The following is a 23203-nucleotide window of genomic DNA, read 5'->3' on the forward strand; positions in this document are numbered from 1 at the left end:
TTGTACATACATACATACATGTACATACAAACATATACATATATTTGAAATAGAACAGAAGTGCACGACTAAATCAGTGTTTAGGGGATGATATACAAACCGAACGCTGTCGATCATTTCAATCATTGAAGCATAAGTATGCATCACTTCGGGTATTTTCTGCTGATACGAACGTTCATAAACAAATCAGGTATAAGCCGATCACTAGTGATACAAAGTTTTTCTCTATCGCTGATTTTAAGAAAACAATTCGCTTCGTGTACATGAACTGAACTGGCAGAATCAGACAAAGTACCGGATCAGTATTTAAGTATACACAAAAATTTATTACTCGTTGCAGTTCTCTGGTGTGGGATTCGTGGTGGGAGAGAGACTCCGTCGCCGAGTACTATCATTCACTCGGGTGAATGAATGTCTACCCACAATCCGCATTAAAGCGAGGTTCTTCAACATATCGCTGATTTGCGCCCACGCCTCAACGGAAGAGAAGGACGATGTGACCAAAGATGCCTTCTATGAGCGCTTGGAGCGCGCCTATGAGAGCTGCCCCGCCACGATGTCAAAATCATGCTTGGCGACTTTAACGCCAGGGTGGTATCTTTGGCACGTCGGTCGGTAAACTCAGCCTTCACGATGAAACATTCCCAAATACGAGTATAGTATCTGTATAGTTATCTGTAGATCTAGATTCCAGCACAGGAAAATACATCAAGCCACCTAGCTGTCTCCACCACCAACCAGATCGATCATGTTGTGATAGACGTCTTCAGTGTTTTAGATGTGCTTGCGCTCCGAAGTCCTAACATCGAATCGGACCACTATCTTGATGCAGCCAAGATTCGCATCAGCCTCTGTGCAGCAAAAAAACGCACGTCCACAAACACAGGAAGGTTCGACGTCAAGAAGCTGCAATCACAACAGATAGTCGAACGATTTTCTACTCGACTTGGACTCCTGCTCTCTGAGAGCACTCGTCAACAACTCAGTATAAGGGAGCTTTCAAACTCCTTACGTACAGCTGCAACCGAAACCATTGGTTTTCGGAAAACAGGCTGCCTACTTCACAACGCGATCGACCACAACACGTGCGGGATCGGATAGATACCGAGAGCTGAAGAGGGAAGCGAGACGCATTTGCAGACAGAAAAAGAAAGAGGCCGAAATGCGTGAGTATGGAGAGCTTGATAAGCTGGCCGACAGGGGTAATGCTCAAAAATTTCTACGAAAAAATGCTGCGGTTTACAGAAGGTCTCAAGACCCGAGTATACTCTTGTAGAACCCCCAAAGGTGATCCAGTGACCGATGCCCAAAGCATACTTAAATTATGGAGGGAACACTTCTTCAGCCTACTGAATGGCAGTGAACGCACAACGCCAGGAGAAGGCGAACGCGATTCCCCAACCGATGACGATGGAGCAGACGTTCCATTGCCCGACCATGAAGAAGTTCGAATAGCAATCACCCGTCTGAAGAACAACAAAGCAGCGGGGGCCTATGGATTACCGGCCGAGCTATTCAAACATGGCGGCGAAGAACTGATAAGGAGCATGCATCGGCTTCTTTGTAAAATATGGTCGGACGAAAGCATGCCCAACGATTGGAATTTAAGTGTGCTCTGCCCAATCCACAAAAAGGGAAAAGGGAGGAAAGATTAAAGCCCATCAGATTTCAGACAAGGCGACTCCCTATCGTGCGACTTTTTCAACCTGCTTCTGGAGAAAATTATTCGAGCTGCAGAACTTAATCGAGCAGGTACAATCTTTTGTAAGAGTGTACAGCTGCTGGCGTATGTCGATGATATTGATATCATATTCGCGACTTCGCTCTCATGTCACTGTTGACAGTCATAACTTCGAAGTTGTAGATAATTTCGTCTATTTAGGAACCAGCATAAACACCACCAACAATGTCAGCCTGGAAATCCAAAGCAGGATTACTCTTGCCAACAGGTGCTACTTCGGACTGAGTAGGCAATTGAGAAGTAAAGTCCTCTCTCGACGAACAAAAACCAAACTTTATAGTCGCTCATAATTCTCGTCCTGCTATATGGTGCAGAGGCTTGGACGATGACAACAACTGATGAGTTGACGTAGTGAGTTTTCGAGAGAAAAGTTCTGCGAAAGCTTTACGATCCTTTGCGCGTTGGCCACGGCGAATATCGCGTTCGATAGAACGATGAGCTATATGAGATATACGACGACATTGACATAGTTCAGCGAATTAAAATTCAGCGGCAACGCTGGCTAGGTCATGTTGTCCGAATGGACGAAAACATTCCTGCTCTGAAAGTACTCAACGCTGTACCCGACGGGGGAAACAGAGGAAGAGGAAGACCTCCAGTCCGTTGGAAGGACCAGGTGGAGAAAGATCTGGCTACGCTTGGAATATCCAATTGGCGCCACGTAGCGAAAAGAAGAAACGACTGGCGCGCTGTTGTTAACTCGGCTATAATCGCGTAAGCGGTGTCTACGCCAATTAAGAAGAAGAATCTTACCTCGGCGAACCAGAAGACATCAAAAGTTGAAGCCAAAGAAGACATTATTGATGTCCGATTAATGAAAATAACATCAGACTATGAATATTTTAAAGTCGAGATCTGATGATTGTTCGAAAGTTAGAATTCTCGAAGCTTCCAACGAGCTACATAACGTTTCAAGCGGATGAGGCATGGAAATCACTAAAACCTTGGAAAAATTAAAACAAAGATTTCAATTCATTTCGCCAATTATTCCGACTGCATTGCAGCTAAAGAGGGGAGGTCCAGAGGTCATGGTCATGGTGATATGACATTACAATTCGGATGCGTCGTTTAAGCGAATTGCCATGAAAGTACCAAATCCATTTTAATTAGAAAACAAATATGTTTGAGTAGTCAAGAATTATTTCTGCAAATGGCCAGAGGTAAAGTCAATTATTTGGTAATAATCTTCGGTTATCGATTGATTTGAAGTTTGAAACCAACGCAACCGAAAGAAGGAATTTTAAGGAAGTTAACGGCATCCTAGAAGACGAGATGAGGGATCAATTCCCACGACAGCCGGTTCTACGCACCGAAATTGACTCGGATTTTATCCGACCAAGGGCTGTTTTTTCGGCGATCGAACCCCGTTTGGATCGGTGAGTATTAATTTGTGTTTGTCGTCATTGGAGCAATGCCTTGCAGCAGGGTTGCTCCGTATCCTCCTGACTCATGCTGGCATTGAGTCCAACCCGGGCCCGGAGGAATTTTTCTGCTGCGTATGCGCAAAACGGCTCCATGCAAACTCCACCTCGGTCAGGTGCAATGCATGCAATGGATGGAGCCATCTTAGGACCTGTTCTGGCCTTAAGACTCATAGGGAGTGGACCATGCTGCCTGCGCAATACTGCGACACAAGCCTCTACGGTTGTGCAATATGCACATAGTTCGCGCCGCTCCACGGTCCCCAGGAGCTCAATCAGGCAACATAGCTCCCCCTCTGACTTGTCCAACCCCCACAGAATTGCGCGAGCTATTTTAGCCGGCAGTTTACACTGCACCCTTCGGTAGACAAAGCTAAACGATGTGTTAACCGACGGCTGCGCAAAATGTCAAAAGAAAGAGCGCCACTTACTTGCACCTGTGAGCAGGTTCAGGGTGTCATCAACACGCAAAATCCTCCAAATCCATTGGCCCTGATGGAATCAACATGCTAATGCTAGAGCATCTAGGCTCGACGGGAGTAAAATATCTCACCAAGGTCCTCTGCGCTCCCTCCAGGGCTAAAGAGGTGGACCATGAACTATCTGAACGGTCGTCAGTCATCCGTACTATTCCCGAGGTGAAACATCTAAACTGAGAAGAATTAAACAGAGGGTTCCGCAGGGTGGTGTTCTCTCCCCGCTACTGTTTAACTTCTACATATCGAAACTCCCGCAACCACCAGAGGGGGTCTCCATAACCTCGTACGCTGATGACTGCACGATATTGATGTCGGGCAATGGAATCGATGGCATGTGCTCGAAGGTAAACAACTACCTCACCGACCTTTCTCGTTTCCTCACTGCACGGAACCTCACACTTTCCCCACCAAATCCACAGCGACCTTATTTACAAACTGTACGAAGGAGTATAGACTTGAGCTTAATATTGTAGTCCACGGCTTCAAAATTCCGACTGTCAATAATCCTCAGATTTTAGGTGTAACATTCGATAGTCTATGCTCCTTCTCTCCCCATACGACCGCCATTATCGCCAAGGTACAGAGCCGCAACAAAATCCTCAAGTCGTTAGCCGGCCGTACATGAGAAAAAGACAAATAAACGTTGTTGGCAACATATAAGGCAATCGGCCGGCCGGTCCTTAACTACGCAGCACCTATATAGTCGCCTGGATGCAGTGGCACGCAGATGAGGAAACTTCAGACCTGTCAAAATACTGCACTCCGGACTACGACGGGATGCCTTTTTATGTCTCCCATAGAACACCTACACAATGAAACCCTTATGCTTCCAGTTAAGGAGCATAATGAACTCCTCTCCAAGCAGTTCCTGCTGGGATGTTTGCGGCAAGCCATCTGCTTGGAGCGAAACCGTCTCCTATTAGCATCAAAGGTCTTTCCTTGAATACGTCGACGACGTCGTACAGTACGCCGACCGGACTTCGGACGCAACTGACTTTCGACAGGCACTGACCGCCATTCACAGCGGAGCCATCAACACCTTCACCGACTCCCTTCCCGTGAATAACGTATTTGAAGTCAAATCACCACCCATAGCAGACGAAGAACTCCAGCCGCCGCGAGAAACGCGAGTGACCCTAGCGCAACTTCGTTCTGGATAATGAAGTAGGTTAAACTCCTACTCTTCCCGAATAGACCCTGACATACCCAATGTATGTCCTGCATGCAACGAGTCTCCGCATGATACTGACCACCTCCTTGCATTCCCTACGAACCCTACTCACCTAACACCTTCCTCCCTATGGTCCGACCCCGTCGAAACAGCACGTTTCTTGGGCCTCCCGTTAGATGACGTCGACGACAACACAAGTGACCCTTACCATCCTAACGGGGATTAGATATTCCTTTAAAACAACAACAACGAGATGAGGGATATACATACATACATGCTATGATAAGACAGCGCACCAACATTAGGAGCGATAAAATGAAAGAAACATACGACAAGGCAATGAGCTCTGAGGGTTTTAGAGAAGGAGATTGGGTATTGAATTATAGCCCATAACGAAAGAAGGGTTATCTTCGAAATTACAGTGTAGTTGGGAAGGAACATACCAGGTTATTAAATGACTCAACGATACACTACGCATACAGACCATTGGAAGACCAGGAATAAAATGAAGGTAGTTCATTGTTTCGGAGATAAGCGTATAATTTTAAGAGTTCTTTAACTCATATTAATCGGCAACATGTTTTCTATCGAAACACTGTTATTAAAGCCAGGGAGAAAATTTTCTCCGAAATGTATATATATCCAAGGAATAATCAAAATTTTTCAAAACGAATTAGCGATTATTAAAATTTATATAATTTTGTAAATGTGTATTTTTTTTATTTATACCTTACTTTTTATTTTTACCTCTTCAAAAAATTCACATAAAGCTTTTTTTTAATTGCAAGTGGTTATAACTCGTTAAGGAGTTCAGCGTAGTAATAAATATCAAAGAGTTAGTAACTGTACTATATACATGCTTACTTATTTGACATTTGTATAGTTCCCCAAAATAATGTGAGATTTGTTGTCAAATTAAAAGTTCTTGGGCCGATAAAAATGTGGGTACGTTCCGGTTCATAGACTTGCTTGACATAGAGATTAAAGCTTACGTTTGAATTTGGAGACAAGGCTGCACTGCTAAAACTATTACACAACTCAAACTAATTGCAAACTTTCACATCTCGACTGAGATCTGCTCTTAATAACATAATTATATTTACCTTTTTATGAATAACAGCCCTAAAACACCTATTATTATCAACAAATATTTATACAATGCAACAAAATTACTTTAATGCACTTAAAAACAGTAGAGGGAAGTGAATATATAACGGAACTAACAAAGACAGCATAACACAGGGTGTTTCAGCTGAGATACATATATTTCTCTACATAAATAACCCTGCAAGACGGAGGTAACAGATTGCACAAACACATTGAAACATTTTCAGCTGTTCACTAACACTGTTACATTTTCTGGAATTTTCAATGGAATGGGAAAATACGTAAGTAAGATAGAGAAAAACTATCGACATTATAAACATATTGTAATGTTAACTTGTTAGAATAGGAGAGGCGAATACCCAATATTTCAAGAAGAATAAACGAAAAGCGCAGTTTATTTTGGATTTTAAAGAGGTAAGTTCGCTATTTGATAATATTGTTACGAATTTACTCTTGCTAGTTTACTTTGTTAGGTTCGTATCTCTGGATTGACAAATAAAATCAACACTGTTTAATTTAATTCAACAACTCTTTATTTCACAACTCGTCTACACTATAGCAGTTTACTCTTAGCACTGATTGATTACGTTGGCGTTGCCACGGCTTATATAGCCACGCACTTCTCGCTGATGCCGACGTGTCCTTCTAGAATATTGCGTCTGGAAATTACCAGAACATAATGCTATACGGCGCCAGACGCAAGCAGACAAGCAGACAGCCGCGGCGCCAGACTCTGCAATTGTTCAAGCAGACGGCTGTGGCACCAGATGTCTATTGTTTCGACAAGCAGACAGTGCGGCGCCAGACGTCTATTGTTTCGACAAATGCTATTCTATATACCTACAGCTATTGTTCATAATCAGGGATGCATATAGCAATACAAATAAAACTTAATACTACTTTTTGTAACAATATGATATTTTATAATTAATTTCTAATTTATATATATATATTATTAATTTCTTTTATATAGAGAAAACGAAAGAGGTTAACAAGGAGAAAAAGGTAAGCATTGTGAATTTAATGTTGTGTGTATAATTAAAAATTTTAATATTACAGAAATCATTTGGACCATTGGTAAAATTCAAATCTATTGCGTGCAGCAACCAAATAATGGAGTATGTTTTAAATTATTAAAGTTAAATAGTGTATATTTAATTCAAATATTTGTTATAGATTGTGCATTTTATTTTGATTTTATTATTAAATAAAGAGAAATAATAAAAAAACTGAGTTTTATTTAAAAGAATTTAGAATTATTTGCTAGAAGTAACAAATGGGTAACAGATAATCTTGTTACTGCTTGTTCTTCCTAACATGCTTATATGTTAAAGGTAACAAACTGATAACCAAAATAATAACACTAACAGATATTCGGGTAACAAATACTTTTTGTTATCCATGACACATGGGTAAGCTAAGCGCTAACAAAATAATTTGTTACCCGTAACATACTGTTACAAATTTACTCTTGCTAGTTTACTTTGTTAGGTTCGTATCTCTGGATTGACAAATAAAATCAACACTGTTTAATTTAATTCAACAACTCTTTATTTCACAACTCGTCTACACTATAGCAGTTTACTCTTAGCACTGATTGATTACGTTGGCGCTGCCACGGCTTATATAGCCACGCACTTCTCGCTGATGCCGACGTGTCCTTCTAGAATATCGCGTCTGGAAATTACCAGAACATACGGCTATACGGCGCCAGACGCAAGCAGACAGTCGCGGCGCCAGACTCAGCAATTGTTTAACTAGACGAGCAGACAGTGTGGCGCCAGATGTCTACAACAAGACAAATGCTATTCCATATACCTACAGCTATTGTTCATAATCAGGGATGCATATAGTAATACAAATACAACTTAATACTACTTTTTGTAACACTGCCCTCCACTAAAGCCTAATCGTCCCGATTAGGCACAAATCCTCTTGAACCAAATGGGGCGAGCCTCTCCAAATGTACTACTTTCATTTTACATCGTGCTTTCCCATTTCTTTGTATGCGGTATACCACGTCATTAAGTCGTTTCATCACCATATAGGGTCCTTCCCAGGCTGTCTGCAGTTTCGGGGACAAGCCTTTCTTTCGAAGTGGATTGTACAACAGGACCAGATCACCTTCTTCAAAACCTTTTGAATTTGCCGCTTGATCGAACCGGTCCTTCATCTTATTGCTCATCAGATGCGTATGCTGTCTTACCATTAGATGCAATTCATTCATTTCTTCCTTTAAGGCAGAACAATAATCTCCATCATTTCTTACAGCTGTAGGATTCGTTCCAAACTTAAGATCAGCAGGGAGTCGCAGATCAGATCCGAAAATAATCTTTGCTGGCGTGTAACCAGTTGTCTCGTGCTTCGCTGAACGATACGCCAGCAGGAACATCTGGATGCACTTGTCCCAATTCCGTTGATCTTTATCAACGATTTTCCGCAGATGTTCTTCGAGCGTTCGGTTGAATCTCTCTACCATCCCATCTGATTGTGGGTGTAACGCTGTTGTCCGTGTCTTGTGGATGCCCAATAATGTACAGACTTCTTGGAAAATGGAAGATTCGAAATTTCTGCCTTGATCTGAGTGTAATTCGACGGGCACTCCGAACCTTGTTATCCAATTTTCTACAAACGCTTCGGCTACTGTCTTTGCTTCTTGGTTTGGTAAGGCATATACTTCTGGCCATTTACTGAAATAGTCCATGACAACCAGTAGATATTTGTTTCCGGCCGTACTGGTTGGGAACGGACCTGCAACATCCATTGCGACTCGTTCAAATGGTGATCCCACGTTGTACTGTTGTAGCCTACCGCGACTTTTGGCTTTAGGACCTTTAGCTGCCATGCACTCTACGCAATTACTTATCCATTCTGCTATGGAATCTCGACAACCGATCCAGTAGAACCGTTGTTTAATCTTCTCTATAGTTTTTGTTATTCCAAGGTGCCCTCCACTAGGTCCATTGTGATATTCTTTCAATACTTTTGGGATCATGGACTTCGGTACTATGATCAGCAGACGAGAATGTTTGCCATCTTCGCTTTCCCAGGTACGATGAAGGTATCCATTAACGAGGTTTATGCTGTTCCATTGGGCCCAATATGCTTTTGCAGTTGGACTCTCGCTACTTATTTGTTCCTTTGGTGGTCGTACCCCATTTTCTTTGGCTATTATCAGCTTTGCAAGATCAGGGTCCTCCAGCTGATTGATTCTGATGCGGTGAGGAGTCCAATCATCCTCAGGATCTATATTCAGTAATCGCACGTCGATTATACCTTCTTTTCCTTCTGATTTGGAGCAATGTTTACATTCCAGTGGACAAGGGCGACGTGATAATGCATCCGCATTTTTGTGGTGAATCCCCTTTCGATGTTCCGTTTCGAAGTCGTAATTCTGTAATCTTTCGAGCCATCGTGCAATTTGGCCTTCCGGATTCCTAAACTGTAATAACCATTTTAATGCTGCATGATCAGTCCTCAGCAAGAATCGTTGTCCATACAAATACTTGTGGAAATGTTTTACACATTCCACCACAGCTAGTAGTTCTTTTCGCGTCACACAGTAGTTTTTCTCTGGTTTCCCGAGCACTCTGCTGTAATACCCAATTACTCTTTCTTGTCCGTCGATGAGCTGAGACAGGACACCTCCAATTCCATAAGCACTCGCATCTGTATCCAGGATGAATTTCTTTCCAGGTATTGGATAAGCTAACATCGGCGCCGTACAAAGTAGTTCTTTAAGCTGCTCAAACGCTTTTTCTTGTTCCAACTGCCATACAAACGGGCGATTCTTCTTTGTTAAATCATGTAAACTTCTAGCCACGTTCGCAAATCCAGGTACAAAACGGCGGTAATACGTGCATAAGTCGAGGAGCTGCGGAGTTCATGTATGTTGGTGGGTTGAGGCCAATCTTTAACTGCTTTTATTTTTCCTTCCTCGGTGTGAATTCCCTCAGTTGACACTTTATGTCCGAGATATGTGACCTGCTTCTTCCATAATGAACACTTTTTGGGATTCAAGCGTAATCCGGCTGATGCTATTCGCTGAAAGACTTCCTCTAGATTTTTCAGATGATCATCAAAACTTTTTCCCATGATGATAATGTCATCAAGATACACCAAACATGTCTTCCAGTTGAGTCCTTTTAACACATGTTCCATCAGTCGCTCGAACGTTGCAGGCGCATTACATAACCCAAATGGCATCACAGAGAATTCCCATAACCCGTCGCCCATACTGAAAGCGGTCTTTTCACGGTCACATTCATCAATCTCGACTTGCCAATATCCACTTTGTAGATCTAATGTAGAAAACCATTTCGCTCCAGACAAGGTGTCTAATGTATCGTCGATTCTTGGTAGAGGATAACTGTCTTTCTTTGTGACATCATTCAACTTCCTATAATCTACGCAGAAACGGGTGCTACCATCTTTCTTTTTAACTAAGACGATAGGTGAGCTCCATGGACTTATTGAAGGTTCGATTACACCGTTTTTGTGCATGTCTTCAATAATTTTGTTAGCATCCTCACGTTTTGCTAGTGGAACCCTACGCGGAGCTTGTCGGATTGGTTTAGCGTCTCCAGTATTTATGCGATGTTTGACAATGCCGGTTCTTCCTGTGTTTCCTTCGTTTGCAAATATGGATGCGTATTTTTCTAATAGTTTTTCTGCTTTTAATTTTTCATTTCCATGCAGTTCGTTCAGCAAATTATTTAGGAGTGTAGGACTTATCTGCTGTGGCTCAATAGTAGGCTTCTGTTGTGACCGTTCGCATCGTGCTATTGCACTTATATTCTGGCACTGTCCAATTACTGCTCCTTTCTTCAGCCTTATAGGCGTGTTGAATTCATTCACTACTCTCACCGGAATGTTGGCGTCTTCTCTAGTTTTCACAAGCGTTCTTCCTACCAATATGGGTGTATCTATTTTTGTTGGTTCCACAATCCACAACTCTTCAGTCCCACCTCCTCCATTCACTTTAGCCCATACAATCGCCTCAGAATTTGGTGGAATACTCTGATTATCATCAACAATCACCCTCTTACTTTCAACGTTGGTCACATATCCGGTGTTTATAGGCATCTCCATGTTCTGGCAAAACAGCATTTGCTTGTTTAAATCCAAAGTAACCCCGTGATCAATCATGAAATCTACTCCTATTATAATTTCATCCGTGATTTCTGCTACGATGAAGGTGTGATTAACTTCCAGGGTACCAATCATCACTTTGCAAAACACTTTTCCCGCGACAGCTGCTTCCTCCCCGGTGGCCGTTCGAAGCTTGCAACCGACTAATGGTTCAACCGTTCCTCTTACCACATCCGGTCGGATAATTGAATGTGTGGCACCAGTATCCAAAGTAAGCGTTGACAGTCGTCCATTTACGATGCCGTTGATAGTAAGATTGTTGTCATGGCGACCTATTTGTGATATCGAGATGGCGGGGCAAATAGTTGTGGGAACCAGCTCACGCCCCTTTGAACTGTTCCGTTTTAGTTTAACGACTTGTGAGATGTGGATGCTTCGTCCTCATTATCTGTTGGTTGTTTCCGTTTTGATGGGTTTACTTTTATATTGCAATTTCGGGCAAAGTGACCCGCTTTTCCACAGTTGAAACATCTTCCTGTTGTATTTACTCGCGGTGCAGCAATTGTCTTCAGAGTCTTCAATATTTCTTCCATCAGCGCCGGTTGTTCCATTTCAACCCTTTGTACCTTGTGTGCTGGTTTACTTAGTAGGGAAGCTGTTTCCTGTGTGAGGGCGTGCGAAACCGTTTCAGCAAACGTTCTTTTTGGCAATGCATATGTGGCGCGTTTGGTGTCCACATCACGAATTCCATTTATGAAACATTGAATTTTTACCCTCTCAATGTAATCCACAGGTGCATCTGCATTTGCCAAATGAGCCAGTCGTTCTATTTCAGTTGCGAACTCTTGCAATGACTCGTTCATTTTCTGACCCCTATTTTGCAGTTCGATTTGGTATATTTGTTTCCGGTGCTCACTACCATATCGTCTTTCTATCGCACTCATCAATGCCTCATAGTTGTCCCGTTCACAGTCTGGAATAGTCTGAAGGATTTCTGCCGCAGGCCCTTTCAATGATACAAACAAGGACGCCACTTTGTCCGCTGCATTCCAGTTATTGGCCATTGCTGTCTTTTCAAACTGAAGTTTGAAAATTTGAAATGGAATACTTCCATCGAATGTGGGTGCCTTCAATCTTGGATTATTTGTTGATGGTGCAGGGCCATGCAGTTGCAGTTCTCGCATACGATTACTCAGTTGAAGAAATTCTGATCTTAAATTTTCTTCGTCATTTTTTATTGTGCTTAATTCGTCTTCAAATTTTGAAAATTTCTCTTGCACTTGTGTATTATTTTCTGTAATCTGTTGTACCAAACGCTTTTCTAACTGCGTATTATTTTCAGTCATTTGTTGTGTAAGGCAAGACTTTAACTGCGATGTATTTTCAGCTATTTGCTGTGCCAGACGATTTTCTGTTTGCACTGCATTTTCTGCCATTTGCTTAATAGCCACTAACAACGTGTTCATGTCTACACTTGATGATGTTCGTTGTTCTTCTACTTTCTCTTCTACCTTTGTAGAAGTTTCTGGCCCAACAAATTCGAACTCGTCCACATTAATTCCATCCGCTTCCATTGCTTCACGTAATCGTGCCTGCAGATCCGCCTTTTGCCCGCTTATCGGCAAATTACGCTCCTCCAGTTCCTTTTTTAATTGCTGAATTCTCAATTCTCCGAATTTAACCATCTTGAATTTGGATTATTTGACAATCCCACTTCTGACACCAATTGTTACGAATTTACTCTTGCTAGTTTACTTTGTTAGGTTCGTATCTCTGGATTGACAAATAAAATCAACACTGTTTAATTTAATTCAACAACTCTTTATTTCACAACTCGTCTACACTATAGCAGTTTACTCTTAGCACTGATTGATTACGTTGGCGCTGCCACGGCTTATATAGCCACGCACTTCTCGCTGATGCCGACGTGTCCTTCTAGAATATCGCGTCTGGAAATTACCAGAACATACGGCTATACGGCGCCAGACGCAAGCAGACAGTCGCGGCGCCAGACTCAGCAATTGTTTAACTAGACGAGCAGACAGTGTGGCGCCAGATGTCTACAACAAGACAAATGCTATTCCATATACCTACAGCTATTGTTCATAATCAGGGATGCATATAGTAATACAAATACAACTTAATACTACTTTTTGTAACAATACTGTGAAGAGATTTGCTAACAAATGTGTGTATTCTGTTAGAACAAGGCAGCATGCGATATTTGCCATTGGTTAGAGCGAGATAACCATTGAACATCAAATAGCTATGTGTTACTTTTTTCCCACTCTCTGAACAAAAGTAACAAATATTTTAACGAATGCAAAAGTGAACAGTAACAATTCGCTTACACGTTTGCTAACAGCTACCCGTCATGCAGGGAAGTAATATCCTGAAATCATTAGGGGTATTCTCTTGCTCTTGCAAAACCCTTGCACGGTGCAAGAATTGAGATGTGTTACAGTTTTTTTGTTAAGAATAAATTCAGAAGGTGCGCCAATTCACAATAGTCATTTTCAATAAATTGACCGAATCGGCCGTTCATATATCACTAGATTCTGCAATGGGTGCTCTCGTGCCCTTACATATTTCAGTATAGGATTTTTGCAATCTGCAATCTTGCAAGAACAAGATAAACCCGCTATTATGAACACAAAATATATTAAATAACTAAAAATTATTGTTTTATTAAAAGATTTTAAAATATAACATTTTTATTATATATTTTGCTGTTGTACAACACTGCCGGCCCTATTTGATATGAGCAGAGAACGTGAATTACGTTCTCTGATATGAGCTCACAGCTGTCAAACAAAACAATGATTCATAACATAAAGTTAGAAACTACAATATTATCAATACTGCGAAATTAAACAAATTTTGTGCTAAAATTTAATAAATACTACTTGAACCACAGCAAAAACGCTTTCATTAACTAAGTTTACTTGTGCAATTTTTCATTTGTATAAAGGCCATCAAACTGGGTAACGAAATGTCAACATCGTCCATGGAAAGTAAGCACAGTTCACCAATAAGGCAAAAAAATATGTTTATCTGTAATACCCCGACTTATATTTCTTAAACAATTGCAGAGCACCTTTTTAATTTAAAATTTGCCGTCAAGGAGTTGGAGCGCAATTCGAAAAAATGTGAAAAAGAGGAGAAGCTTGAAAAGGTAAAAGCCAAGAAGGCTATACAGAAGGGTAATATGGATGTAGCACGTATACATGCGGAAAATGCAATAAGACAAAAAAATCAAGCAGTAAATTATTTGCGTATGAGTGCGCGTGTAGACGCAGTTGCAAGCCGTGTGCAATCGGCATTAACCACACGTAAGGTAACCAGTTCAATGGCTGGTGTTGTCAAGGCAATGGATGCGGCCATGAAAGGTATGAATTTGGAGAAAATCTCCTCACTAATGGAGAAGTTCGAATCCCAATTTGAAGACTTGGATGTACAAAGTTCGGTTATGGAAAATACCATGTCGGACACAACTACAACCTCAGTACCTCAAGGAGATGTTGATAATCTCCTACAACAGGTAGCAGATGAGGCTGGGTAAGAATTTTATATATTAAACAAAGTGAACTAGTAATGTAATTTATCCTATTTATATTGTGCAGCTTGGAGTTGAATATGGAGTTACCAAGTGGTGTACAGAGTTCTACTATTGGTGCATCAACACAGGTTTCCCAAGAACAAGACGAGTTGACTCAACGATTAGCACGTTTAAGACAAGCCGAATAGGTAACCTGCATTTAGAGTCCATAAATCATTATGATTTTGCAGTTTTGATAGTCTTTGGTATTATTATAAATATGTTAATAAAAGCGAATCTTTTTAATTGAATTAAAATGCTAACTGATTTACAGCTCTAAATATAACTCGTGTCACTTTTCTTGTATTGTTGACAATGAATATTAGCATGTTACACACGTACGCTTGGGAAAATCACATTAAAATAATCAAATATATAAATATCGATTCAAATATCTTGTTTGTATTGTACAAATTGTTGTTGTAGTAATAATTGTTTCTCCTGTTGATCGCTGAAATGTGGTAAGGGCTGTGTAATTCCATCAGCATTGTTTTGTTGCGGAACAGGATTCTTCTTCATTCGTTGTTTGCGTACCTTCTTGACTTTGCCCTCGGTTGGTTCTTCAGTAAGATTCTTTGGTTTAGGCTTGGGGCCTCGTTTTTGTTCGATTTTACGTTTTGGATGTGGTGCGATCATGGGCAATTGTCGCCAAATATCATTATGCTTATCAAGTCGACGCTTCAATAGCTCCACATCGCGGGTCCGTCTACGCAAAAGTTTTTTGACTGTGTTTATGCTTTGAAATTAAATTTTAGAGTTTATTAATGGATGATAAAATAATATAATTTGTTTTTATTAGTACCGTAGCACACAACGCTCATTCTCTATCTGTAGCTCCTGACATTGCTCATAGATTTTCTCAGCAAGTAGTTTATACTTTTGGACCTTTTCATCAAGTAGCATATTGGTTTTTAATTTATAACGAAGCTGACATGCCAATAATTTTATTGAAATTAATTTTTATTTTCCATTTACGGAACTCACGTTATGTTTATACTTTTACGAATGTAAACATTTAGATTCATATTCTTCTTCTTGATTTAGCTTCATATTAATTCACAATGATGCAAGTGTTATTATGAAATTGTTTTAAATATTTAATCATCATAAACATATCATTTATCAATATAAAATATTAATTGAATCTACAAAATTATTTAAGTAATGCATTTAAAACATGCTTTTAACAAACAATTCATGTACCATTTTCATATTGTTACGAACACTGATGATAAAAAAAAATCAAGAGTAAAGTGCTGAACACAATGCTCGCGACACGACATGGCAGCACGACAGTGAACTGAAAAGAGCGTTGTGAATCCTATTACATGTACATTTGTAAGAAGGCAGCAACATAACAATGGCCGGCATATACACACGACAACGCAATTGTCCATTTTACATGTACACAATTTCGTTGTGGCCCTGCTAATGCCTTGGACTTCAATGAAATTTGAATATATTGTTCAAAGGGAATTTTTTTATGCAAAAATAAGAAAATAGGTAAATTTATTTGTTTTAAATTATCAATTGTTATTACAAAAGATATAATACAGCTATTTCTTGCTTTTATTTGTAAAATAACGTCAGATTTGATAGAGCTTTGAATAATTTTACATATTATAGTAGAAACACTCAAAAACGCTTCCTTCCTTCCTTCCTTTTCCTTCCTTATCGGCAAAATGAGTGCACAGTCAAAAACGTGGTAAAAACGCAGAAATCAGCCATCTTTGCTTTGTTTTCATTTGAACAATGTTGCCATTGCCCAATACGCATATATAGTTTTGAGCACATCTTTGTTTTCAATTACAATTTTTTACAATATAAAATATCAAAACTGAAAACAAACTATTAAAAATAGTTTATATATTTATAAATAATAGCATTCGACTCTGATTTTGAGTTATTTTAAGAAAATTTCAAACATATTGAAACACATTGAACAGATTGAATTATAAAAGTTGATAATTACTCCAGTATATTGATATTGGCAACTCTGGGTCGTGAGAATGTCTCGGATTCTCACGTCAGCGTCACGTCAGCGAGAAGGGAGTAGCGTTTTTCACTGTGCAGTTACATTGCGCGCCCATAAGATAGGTCGTCCCAGCTGACACGACCCACGATTCTGCGTTGTTCACTAACCAGCCTATTACATATTAATGGCATCACCACTCTACCTCATCTCTCTACTGTCAACTATACTTTCGTCCTACTTTCGTTGGCAAATATAAGAATATATTAAAGTTAGCGAGAGCGACAACTGTCGGCCTGCAGTCGTGTAGTCGTGCAGCTGTCAAAATAACAGGGTTCTTAAGAACGTGTGTCTTTTAATATTTGACAGATGTCGTTTGCGGTCTGTCGCGAGCTTTGTGTTCAGGACTTGAGTTACATCTTAGATGATTTATCGAAAATGTTTTAATCGATATATTTAGTGTTCTGACAGGTGATTTTATGACTGCTCATTGTTTTGATTAACAGATGAAGACATAAAAAGCCGACATTGTCAACAAAAAGATTAGGGAAAGGTTTTACTGTTGTAGAGTATAAGGCGTTATGGCCTCATCTTCAGACTCGACATTAGCTGCAGCGAATATTGATGCAAAAAACGAAAAAAACTCAAATATTACAGTCTCGGGGAAAACGTCTGCCAATAATACCAAAATGACTATAGCAACTATACAAAAGGCTTACCACGACATCCTCAAAGATCCCACTAGTCTAGATGAGGCTGCACACTATTTATATCAATCGCTGCTGGACGATGCTGTTGTGGGTGTTTTTCTAGAAATACACCATTTGCATAGGACTGGTAATTTAGACGCACTAGACGGTGTACCAGAAGAAGGGACTGACGCTTCCTATCGCATTGTAGATATGCCAAACTATGATATTTTTGGTATTTCATCAGTTAAAAAACTAATGGATTGCACTTGCCCCAACTGTGATAGACCCGTGTCGGCGTCACGTTTCGCACCACATCTGGAAAAGTGCATGGGTATGGGACGTAATTCGTCACGTATTGCAAGCCGTCGTTTAGCTACCAAGGAAGGTACCAGCGCAAGCTCTTCATCATCTTCATCATATCTCCAAACAACGGTCGGCACAGATGATGAGGATGATATTGACTGGTCATCGGAGAAACGACGAAAGAAGACTAATCAAGGAAATCGTAATAACGGATCAAAAAAGAATAATGGCAAATCATTTTAGATTCAGTGTGAATAACATTTAAACGTATACAAATTAACAATTAATTTCAACTTCATTCTAAGTGCAGAGAATTATACCTACATTTGTATAGGTATACATGCTATATGCCATAAATATAATTTTCTTATATTAATACTGGTTATGAGTGCATGCCTGCATGTGCATATACAAATTCAAGTATGTGCTAAAAGATTCCATATATAGTGTAAAATACATGTTTTTTTTTTCAACAAATTCTTTGTATACATTCTACTAAATTATTCAAATTATTTAATAAAATATGCATAACGGAACTGCCGATAAACAAAATAAAAATGTGGTTTTGAAAACATGGGTTCTATACATCCCTTGGCGTCTTACATTTCTTTTGGCCAGTTATTCAAATCCAGCTTCAATAGAAACAAAAAATCATAGGAAGAAAATTTATTTTATTGAATATAGCAAAAACTTAGAATAATTTTAGAAGCGATCTGTGTTTGAATATGTATTATTATCCATACCTATGCATGTACATACATTTAAAAAATCTTTGAAAGGCATATTCCTAGTAAAGTTGGTAAAGTGCGTAACTTACATTATGGGAGTCAATTTAATAATTATTATCGTACATTATTATTTTTATACGGAGAAAAAGAACAGCTCCCTACACTTATTTGTTCTTAGTCAGAAAAGCTTTCTGGCTTTTAATTTTTGTTAGTTGCATTTCAACTTCTTTGATGTACTTTTCCGGTAAACAGGCGTCGCGCATTGCTGCCAATTTCGCGTCAATTACCGCGCGTATATTGCGATCCCGTTGGCGCTCACCCTCACGCCAGTCCATGGCCTGTGCGCGATCTAGTTCCAAAAGACGACGTCGTTCCAGCTCCTTATCATTCATTTGCTTTATGATGGCTTGACGATAGCATTCGTTCTGGCGCTCACGCTGCACTTCCTGCTGTTTCTGTTTCTCCTCATCGACTTTCACTTGTGCCATTAGATTGTCAAAGTCCTGTTCGGCGCGAGCAATTTGCAACGCTTGTCGCTGTTTGGTTTGACGCAATTGGCTTTCGCGTGCTTCGGCCAAATCTTTCTCGATTTGTTTCTTACGCAAGGCCGCTTCCTTCTCCTTGCGACGGTATTCACGTTCTATACGCTCCTGTTCACGCATATAGCTCAGCTCTTCGCTAGCTGATTTCGCCTCCAGCACTTTTTGAGCTAGTATAAATATGCGCTGCCGCTTACTTTCGGCCGCCTCTTGTGCCAATTTCTTCTCCATTGCCAACTCGCGCTCCTTTTTCTGCTTTTCACGCATATATGCGGCAGCGCGCATATCAGCTTCACGCTCTTGCTCACAAAGCATCCTCTTGAAAAGTGCTGCCATTTCGGCAATACGATTGAGTTCTTCACGGAATTTCAATTTACGCTCTCGTTGCAACTGTGCTTGTCGCTCATCTTCAGCACGTATCAATTCATTGGCTTTGCGTATACGTTTGGCTTCTTGCTCCAAACGTTCGGCTTCCAAAAAGCGCAACGTCTCGCGTTCACTCAATTGATTACGTATCTCACAAGCGTATTTCAACTTCTCCTCTTTCTTCTTCTCCTCGTCGGCATCCTCTTTTTTGAGCGCGCTTGTGGCTCGTTCCAACACCATTCGATCCATACGCATCTCCTCACTGCGTAAGTCACGTTGAAAATCTTCTTTCTCCTGTATTTGCGCATCGCGGACTGCCTGACATTTGGCATTTAATATGATGCGATTGACCCGACGCACTTCCTCTTCCTGTTCATGTTTGGCTAGAAAAGCACGCTCCAAAACCTTCACTTTTTCGCCCGCCCCAAAGAGATCTTCTTTTACAGCATTTTCTTCCAAAGCTTTCTGTCGGGCATCGTCAATCTTTTTGAAGCGCATGCGCAACTCTTCGGTCTCTTTTTCCATGCGTTTTCGTTCCTCCTCTTGTCGCTTCAACACTTCTAAACGATCTTCTAGTGTTACCACCTTGGATGCATTCTTCAGCCGGTCCAACTCCTTTTGTGTTAGTGTTGTCTGATTTTTAGTTCTGCCCGATTTCGGTCCCACCGGGCGTTTATTCAACGTTTGGGGCGTATAGCCCATTACTTTCAGAAATTCGGTGCATTCTTTGGCCGCTTTCTTATTGTTTTGTGCGATAATGGCTGCTTTCAGGGACGCATTCAGATCTGCGGTGGTGCCAGCGGGTACATTTGTGCTGCTCCCGTGTGAACGATGTGTGGTCGATGTTTTGGTCCGCCTCTTGGCAGCGTTTTCCAGCTGGTCTCGTACAAGCCGTATGTTCGATGCCGTGAAGCATGGCATGATTCCAAATATTTTTATATTAGCACTTCTATAAGTATATTGATTATTTTACTAGAATTAAATGTAGTTAAATATGGTATTAAAAAATAAATTTCTCTTCTTTCCAAAGAAAAATTTTGAAAGTTGTGTGAGTGAAAGTTCGATCTGTTTTGATATACAACAAAACGACTTGGAGTCTCAAATGCTTATTAGTGTTTAGTAACGATTATTTTAATAAACAGGAAGTTGTCATAGAGATTTTTGCGAGTAGCTCAGGCCAACGCATAATCGATTCCATAGTTTCAAACTGCAAGACAAAAGCTTTTGTAGTCGTCCCTTCTAATTTCAAGTGACGATCTCACAGAGGCAAATATGTATATCGAGTTTAAAGGGTTTATTTTTACTTAATAAACGCTTTTTTGGGCTTTTCTTCGAAGAGGTGTTTCATTTAATATTTGACCTTAAGTTTAGAGTTTGAGGAACCAAATACTTTCAGACCTGCAAAACTATTTCTAGAATCAACTTCGCAGAATATTCTCAAATATATTTACGTTTGATATATGTATGGTATATGCTGGCTCAATTTTTCATTCATAAAAAGGATTAACCACTTAAGGATATAGGGTGAAAATTGTTATACGAATATGAATTATGAAGAAGACATTTAAAATCTTAACACATTTCGCGATTAGACATTACCTGTAAAAAATGAACTCTTAAAAGGTCAAAAGTTTTATTGAATAAACCAGAATAAAACATGTTGTTTTCTTCAAGTATTATACTTACATATTTACATACATATATAAAATAATAATTTTTTCCAGCAATTTTTCAAAATATTTTTGCATCATTACTTGCTCATCTTTTATCAGTTCAAAAAAGCGATCGGCATGTTTTCGTTCTTTTGGCTCTGCGCAAATAACTATTTTGGATGGTTCATCAGGCAATTGCTCGTCAAACCGTATTTCTTCGAACGATGTATCTGGTGCTTTCTTAAGAGCATTTCACCTGATTCGGAATGTGGACAAATTTCACAATTCTTGTAATACATTTTCTTAAACAATGAATAAATGAGATTTACCGTAAATTAAGTTTTCGTTCATTACTTCAATCAAATTATTTTATTTGAAACCGTCCACCACCTTATGAATGTAGTTAGATCATCTAACCAACCTGTTGCTACAGAGTATTAAAGTTCTGTTGACCTAACGGTTGTACGTATCACCTAAAACAAAGCGAGATAGGTATGGGGTTATATATGTACATATAAATGAAGTATGTAAAGTGTATAAAGTTGAAATCCGAGGGTATGTCTGTCTGTCCGTCCCTCCGAATAAAAATGAGATTGAATAAAAATTGAGATATCTTGATGAAACTTGGTAAGCGGGTTTCTTAGTACAAAAACAATATTACGAGTTCGTAGATGGGCGTAGTCGGACCACTGCCACGAACACAAACCGCCATTAACCGAAAAAAAACTAAAACTAAATTTGGTACAGGGATCGTAGTAGCAAGGGTCACCTGTGGGTAAACTTTTTCGAAAAAGTGGACGTGACCCCGTCCTCTAATAAGATATCTCCTCAACCAATAAAGCTACAAAAACAAAATTCACCCAGCACAAATATTATAAGAACTCCTATCAACTGCGTGAAAATGGATGAAATCGAAAGATAACCCCGCTCACTCTCCATATAACGTTACGGTTAAAAACTACTAAAAGCGAAATAGATTAAATTAAATTAAATTTTACCTCCGAGATGGTATGAGAGGGCTCTATCGAAGCCGGTGTGCAAATTGGACGAGGGGCGTGGCACCGCCCACTTTTTAGTGAAATCCCGACTGACCGATTTAGACATAAATTAGTACGTTGCATCATTTTTCTATGTCACTGTACGAAAATGGATGAAATCGGATGAAACCCGATTCCATATAGCACAATTTTAAATTCCACTTGATTCGGTCAGTTTCCACTACGCAAATCAAGAAGCAATTAATACGACGGGATAAAATTTTGCACGCTAAAGACATACAAAAAGACATACCAGCAAAATATTCCAAGCCCTTAGGTACCGATTATTTAGACCCCGGTACCTATATTTGACTTTTTATCGAAAATTTCTTATCTCTTTTGAACTGTGTTTAGTAAAATACCATATAGGGTGATTTTGTTACCAGCAAAATATTCCAACGGTCGACTTTCGTCGGGCAATGGCAAGCTGTCGACTTTGTTTTTGAAATGACGACTTTTAGCTTTATGCAACATTTATAAGCCTTCTTCCATCGGTCTTTCCTAATCGACTTATAAGCTTCGACCTTTGTCAACAAACATAAGGATATTCTTTACAGATAGACAAGGAAATCCGTTCATCTCTGAAGGTAGAAAAATATCTATTCTAGGTGGAGAAGTTTATTTTGGAGTTATAAGCGTACTTCAACGGTTTCGAGCAGTTTCGAATAAACTGAGTCAGAGATTTCAGGTATTTTAATACTTTCACAACATGTTCCAGAAGTATATATTGGCTTGGATGAATAAAAATAAATAAACTGTTTATCGCTCATTACACAAATTGACCTTTCAGACTGCTTTGAAATTAAATTGGTTTGATGTTAAGGTTTGAGTTATTTTAACGAGCATATTCGAGTTTCTAGTTTAAGTTTCAGTGTAAACAATAATTAGGAATCAGAACTTCAAATTATAATAAAATCGAGAAAAGATATTCAGAAATAGAAATCACTATTTTATACTCTGAATCTGGCTCAGCGGGTGTTCTCAAATTTCGAGAGAATGTGCTTTTTTTACGCAAATATTTTGAACTTTGTGCCTGAAAAAGTGTTTTTGCGGGGAGTTCTCCTACATTGGTGGTTATTTAAGTGGAAGTTTATTGTGAACATACTCTAGCTATGCGAACTAGTCCAGTAATTTGAGCTTAAATTAGGAAAGAATATCGGAATTCGATATACCCATTAGGGTATACCCTACCATATGTAGGTTTTGAGACAACTTTAGGGTTATAGAGGTTTTTGCAGACATATATGTAAATGGGTATATCGAATTCCGAGGTGAACTTACTATAATGACTGGACTAAACATGCTG

The 23203-nt window shown here is 39.6% G+C and overlaps 5 protein-coding genes and 1 long non-coding RNA gene across 8 annotated transcripts in view; 4 read left to right on the top strand and 2 right to left on the bottom strand.

Annotated features, from left to right (window-relative positions):
- Positions 1 to 23203, top strand: part of LOC125778955 (gram-negative bacteria-binding protein 2-like) — a gene marked incomplete at its 5' end in the record, with an annotated part of 217652 nt that overhangs the window by 139075 nt on the left and 55374 nt on the right. The gene's annotated exons all lie outside the window — the stretch shown is intronic.
- On the top strand, positions 6094 to 7108 carry LOC125778959 (uncharacterized). 3 transcript variants are annotated; one of them, XR_007423054.1, is made up of 4 exons: positions 6094 to 6200; positions 6261 to 6333; positions 6893 to 6924; positions 6979 to 7108. It is a non-coding gene; the product is annotated as an uncharacterized LOC125778959 (long non-coding RNA). The 3 variants fall into 3 exon arrangements; XR_007423053.1 differs by having other exon boundaries at positions 6266 to 6333; XR_007423052.1 differs by having other exon boundaries at positions 6199 to 6333.
- LOC105222532 (charged multivesicular body protein 1b) lies at positions 13822 to 14894 on the top strand. Its single transcript, XM_011199888.4, has 3 exons — positions 13822 to 14024; positions 14103 to 14568; positions 14634 to 14894. The coding sequence occupies exons 1-3, from the start codon at positions 14003 to 14005 to the stop codon at positions 14755 to 14757; spliced, it is 612 nt and encodes a 203-aa protein (XP_011198190.1). The 5' UTR covers positions 13822 to 14002; the 3' UTR covers positions 14758 to 14894.
- Positions 14848 to 15637, bottom strand: LOC105222531 (hypothetical protein). The gene is made up of 2 exons (XM_011199887.4): positions 15411 to 15637; positions 14848 to 15344 (listed from the first exon to the last, which is right to left on the bottom strand). The coding sequence occupies exons 1-2, from the start codon at positions 15509 to 15511 to the stop codon at positions 14996 to 14998; spliced, it is 450 nt and encodes a 149-aa protein (XP_011198189.2). The 5' UTR covers positions 15512 to 15637; the 3' UTR covers positions 14848 to 14995.
- On the top strand, positions 17086 to 18113 carry LOC105222533 (SAGA-associated factor 11 homolog). The gene has a single exon (XM_011199889.4). It carries the CDS (start codon positions 17162 to 17164, stop codon positions 17816 to 17818), a length of 657 nt encoding a protein of 218 aa, XP_011198191.1. The 5' UTR covers positions 17086 to 17161; the 3' UTR covers positions 17819 to 18113.
- On the bottom strand, positions 18227 to 20328 carry LOC105222534 (cilia- and flagella-associated protein 45). Its single transcript, XM_011199890.3, has one exon. It carries the CDS (start codon positions 20127 to 20129, stop codon positions 18468 to 18470), a length of 1662 nt encoding a protein of 553 aa, XP_011198192.1. The 5' UTR covers positions 20130 to 20328; the 3' UTR covers positions 18227 to 18467.

The sequence above is a fragment of the Bactrocera dorsalis genome, chromosome 5 (assembly GCF_023373825.1).
Source record: "Bactrocera dorsalis isolate Fly_Bdor chromosome 5, ASM2337382v1, whole genome shotgun sequence".
Lineage (NCBI taxonomy): Eukaryota > Metazoa > Arthropoda > Insecta > Diptera > Tephritidae > Bactrocera > Bactrocera dorsalis.